This window comes from Helicoverpa zea, chromosome 24, assembly GCF_022581195.2.
Source record: "Helicoverpa zea isolate HzStark_Cry1AcR chromosome 24, ilHelZeax1.1, whole genome shotgun sequence".
Taxonomy (NCBI): domain Eukaryota; kingdom Metazoa; phylum Arthropoda; class Insecta; order Lepidoptera; family Noctuidae; genus Helicoverpa; species Helicoverpa zea.
The window spans coordinates 6,814,041-6,818,132 of NC_061475.1; the positions used below are offsets into that span (position 1 = coordinate 6,814,041).

Sequence of the window (4,092 nt, forward strand, 5' to 3'; positions counted from 1 at the left end):
TCCTCAAAAGGCCATTCCAGACCGCGTACATGGTGACACTCACACATAATATTATTTGATTTATAACATGTTTGGACTTTAAAAGAGACTATGACCCTTGAGTTTGTTTCGGCATTTCTTCTCAGGGATCAGTCATTAGGAAATGCCGACCTCAGCGTTCTTAAAACTGACGTGTAAATGATTTAATGTCCAACTTGCAAAATAAACGATTTCATTTCATTTCATTTCAAAAATTTTATAGGATAAATAAATAATACTCATAAAATATTTGCAAGGAAACAGGAGGCTTTAAGCTCTGTGGAATCTCGCCATATTATTACACTTATGCCAAAATGACGGCCTAAATCTAGGTAAGTATTGCCCTTTAAAACTGACAGTTTCGCCCCTCCACTTAATATAACCATATGTTCTCCCCCTAATTACACTCGAAGCCATAAAACAACAGACAACATACGTGCTCGTACAACTTACTACAAATTTAATTAGAATCTCAATTTTAATTAACCTAAGCACATACTTTAGGACTCGGTAATTATAATACGTTCCTAATTTAATAACGATAATTAATTTGTTAATTATTAATATTACGAATATAATATTGCGTCTTTATTATCAAGGTTTTGTTTAATTTGCTCGCTTGTATAGACTAGTGACATGAGTAAGTTACTTTTTCTACAAACCAATTTAACTTAAATAGCCATATTGCCACTTGTTTTAACTAAAATGAAATATTTCTACCAACAAACTTTTCATCCATTAAACTCTTGTTAAAAACTCCATTTTCGTTTTCAGCTGAAGGTCAGTCTACACAAAATGATGACTCTGATGAGGAAGGGCATTCCAGAAGAAAGATAAGTAAGTAGTGTTCCTGTTGTGTCTCCGTGTTGTTGATAAGCACACCTTCATAACATTCTCACCTTTTCTTTTTAATTTTAGGTCAATATACTACACCCAAAAAAGTTGCCAATGATGAGAAGTGGACTAATTGGAAGCCAAAATCTCTGCGCTCCAAAAAACATCCTGCCTTATGTAAGTTCTTTTAATCGTTCTTGTTTTAGTTCATGTATTTAGATATTTTATATTGATGTGCAGTATAACAGAGTTGCAATGTAATGGTTCAACCGTCAACCTGTGGTTTGATTGGAACTCCACTATAGAAGAGACCTAGATTGTATGGGTAAATTAAATGATGTTGATACCAGCTTGTGTAATTTTTACCAATACATATTTACAATAAAGAAAATATCTTGTTTCAGCTGCTGAGAAGATGAAAAGGCCATTCGAAAGAGTAGCTGATGCAAAATTAGAGATTGCAGATTTACAGAAGAAGATTCTGGAGGAAGAATTCTTAAATAAAAGAAAGCAATGGGCCTTTGAAGAGGAAGAAAGGGAGCACAAAAGAGAAATGTGGGCGTTGGAAAAAAAATACTTTTTAAATAAATTTGAAAAATAAATCGTTTTTTATTTAACACAGAATACATTTAATAACCTACTATATTAATGGAATGCAAAATGCCTATAAATGACTATCATTATTATAGTAATGAACCAAAATAATCATTAATTAAATTACTTCGCACTGTTGCATCCCCCACATTTTCTAGACTACTTTGATTCACAACATCGTGTTCATCTGGCTCACCCACGGGGTAAATGGCTTCAAAATGGTCATCTCGCATATCTATTGCAATATTGTGCAACACTGCACATGCCACTATTACAGCCTGTACACGAGATACAGATAGCAAAATTTTTTTTGATAAAATAGGGAATCTGTTTTTCCAAACCCCATAGGTTCTTTCTACTACATTTCTGCTTCTTATTTGGGATTCATTATACAGATGTTCTGCTGGAGTCATAGGAGTTTGTAGTGGAGTAAGTAGGTATGAAGTATTTTCATATCCTCTATCACCAACAATTACACAGTTTCTAAATTCTCCATTTTGAAGTCGTTGCTTTATAAAAGAATTATTAAATATTGTTTGATCATGAGCTGCTCCTGGCCATCTAGCCACTATGTCCAAGATCCTTAACTTTGCACTCACTACAGTTTGCACATTAAAAGAAAATTGTGATTTCCTGTTTCTCCATTCTTCTGCATTGTTTCCACCTGAAAATAATGTAAACAGCATTTATAAAAACAGCTCAATTTGATCATTTGGTACATAGTTTGACAAATAATCCTTTATTTACATTACCATTCATAGTACCTATTTAATATATATTACCTGGAGATTTTATGGGTACATGGGTACAATCGATAGCACCAATAAGCCTTGGGAATTTAGCTATATTGAAAAACTCTTGCTGTATGTCTTCAGTGTTGCTTGGGAATTTGATAAACAACCCACGCAATCGTGCAATAGCTTGTGAAACCAGGTAGACAAAGCGACTGGCAGAAGCTTTGCTTACACCAGAGAAATCACCTACTACTGTAAGAAAGCTTCCCGTCGCGTAAAACCTCAATGTTAACAGTAGACGATTAATTGGCTTTATAGCCAAATTCCTGAAAAAAACATTGGAGTTAGATCAGGTATAGTTACAGTAGGTATATACAATAGCTAGACGGAGCCGAGACATTATAAGAATACAGGCTGCAGGTTAGGTATATGCTTACTTACCTTTCTGTAGGGACAGATATTGCTTTCTCAATAATTGAATACACAAACATCACAGCTTTCTTAGTGAGTCTGAAGCGCGCCCTGAAGTCCGTTTCGTCTAATGTCTCCATATAGTTTATTCTTTCCCGATACACTGGAGTCTTGCGTGGTATTGTGAGTCTATCGAAATATTCATCAAACTCATCTTCAAGAGTCTCAAAAATGTCCATTGCCATTGAAATAGGTATATAATTGTTTAAAACACAACACGAACGAAAGAAAGAAAATGTCATTCAATTTTAACTGTCAAACACACTACTTATGTGTCGGATAACTGTGCTATTTGCCACTTCAACCGACCCATAACTTATCGCTGACTTTATATGACACATAGCACTATTCGAAAGTCGTGAAACGCAAAAAATGTGTTTATCCTACAAATAAGTAACAAATAGCTTATTCGGAACTTGTGCAGAACTTATCGGTACATTGTGAAACAGACCCTAAGGCTAATATTACACTGCGACATTTAAACAGAATTCGTTGTCTGTTCTTACGCTTAAATTAATTTTGAGACTTCTTAATTATTTTGAGAAAATTGGATCGGTTCACATTAAAAACCATTTTGTAGTATTTCCAAGAAATTATATTCTATACAAACAAAAGTAAGGAAATTATTTTCTTGAGAAACTAGGTGACATGTTACTTTACAAAGTCGGATAAGGAGCCTGTGATCATGTGATCACAGTGATGATCTGTCTGTGTGATGTGTGTGTGTGTGTGTGATGTGCCATAGATTATTCTATGTAGTCATAGACATTTTGACGCAAAAGCTTAAAAATACACTTAAATACCTGTTAGAATGATAATATCCCGTAAAAATAGTTTGAAAGAAAACTCAAATTATCGCCAAAGCACAGCCTCAACTACCAATTTCTATTATATACGACTCAATTCACACCTGGCCATATATTTACCATCTTTATCTGAAAACAATGGGAATTCTATTATTTGCGGATTCGTTTGTACCGTATTAATTAACTCTCTGTTCGGAACAATGCCATGAAGATATTGGTTTATGAATATTATAAGCATATGCATATCCGTTTAAATATTAAAAAAAAAAATGGCTTTAAGGACATTAACTGTCCAAACGTCTGTCTAAATGTCTGATCTCTTTCCGGTCGTGTCGGATTGCCGTCCCATCGGGTTATGAGAGTGAAAGAATAGTGAGTGCACCTTTGTCTGCTCAAATGCTTGTGCACTATAATATGTCGTGCGCAGCTGGCTGATCTCCTTAAATGAGGACAGCCGCCGTGGCCGAAATCGGCCGGGGACGCCATTATAAATGTCTAAACAAATATTCTTATACTGGCTGAAAGGACATGGAACTTGCCACTCCAGATCGAAAAGAGAGGAAAAGCCATCTGAGCGCCCTATGTCCCTGATGAAGGAAGCCACGATGACATCTAACCACTCGTGTTTAACCAAA

At 35.1% G+C, this 4,092-nt stretch overlaps 1 protein-coding gene and 1 long non-coding RNA gene across 2 annotated transcripts; one reads left to right on the forward strand and one right to left on the reverse strand.

The window, feature by feature from the left end:
* The first annotated feature begins 674 nt into the window (after positions 1–674).
* Positions 675–1,454, forward strand: LOC124642422. The gene is made up of 3 exons (XR_006985764.1): positions 675–855; positions 937–1,029; positions 1,257–1,454. It is a non-coding gene; the product is annotated as an uncharacterized LOC124642422 (long non-coding RNA).
* On the reverse strand, positions 1,438–3,102 carry LOC124642421 (putative nuclease HARBI1). Its single transcript, XM_047180835.1, has 3 exons — positions 2,622–3,102; positions 2,229–2,506; positions 1,438–2,110 (listed from the first exon to the last, which is right to left on the reverse strand). Exons 1-3 carry the CDS (start codon positions 2,891–2,893, stop codon positions 1,536–1,538), a joined length of 1,125 nt encoding a protein of 374 aa, XP_047036791.1. The 5' UTR covers positions 2,894–3,102; the 3' UTR covers positions 1,438–1,535.
* Positions 3,103–4,092: the final 990 nt, after the last annotated feature.

What these genes read in the sequence shown, in the direction of transcription:
- LOC124642421 (XM_047180835.1), bottom strand. Translation starts at nt 2,893, where the DNA reads ATGACATTTTCTTTCTTTCGTTCGTGTTGTGTTTTAAACAATTATATA. An exon ending in ATATCTGTCCCTACAGAAAG is followed by an intron (nt 2,507 to 2,621) that starts GTAAGTAAGCAT and finishes TGTTTTTTTCAG; the next exon opens with GAATTTGGCTATAAAGCCAA. An exon ending in TGTACCCATAAAATCTCCAG is followed by an intron (nt 2,111 to 2,228) that starts GTAATATATATT and finishes CATTATTTTCAG; the next exon opens with GTGGAAACAATGCAGAAGAA.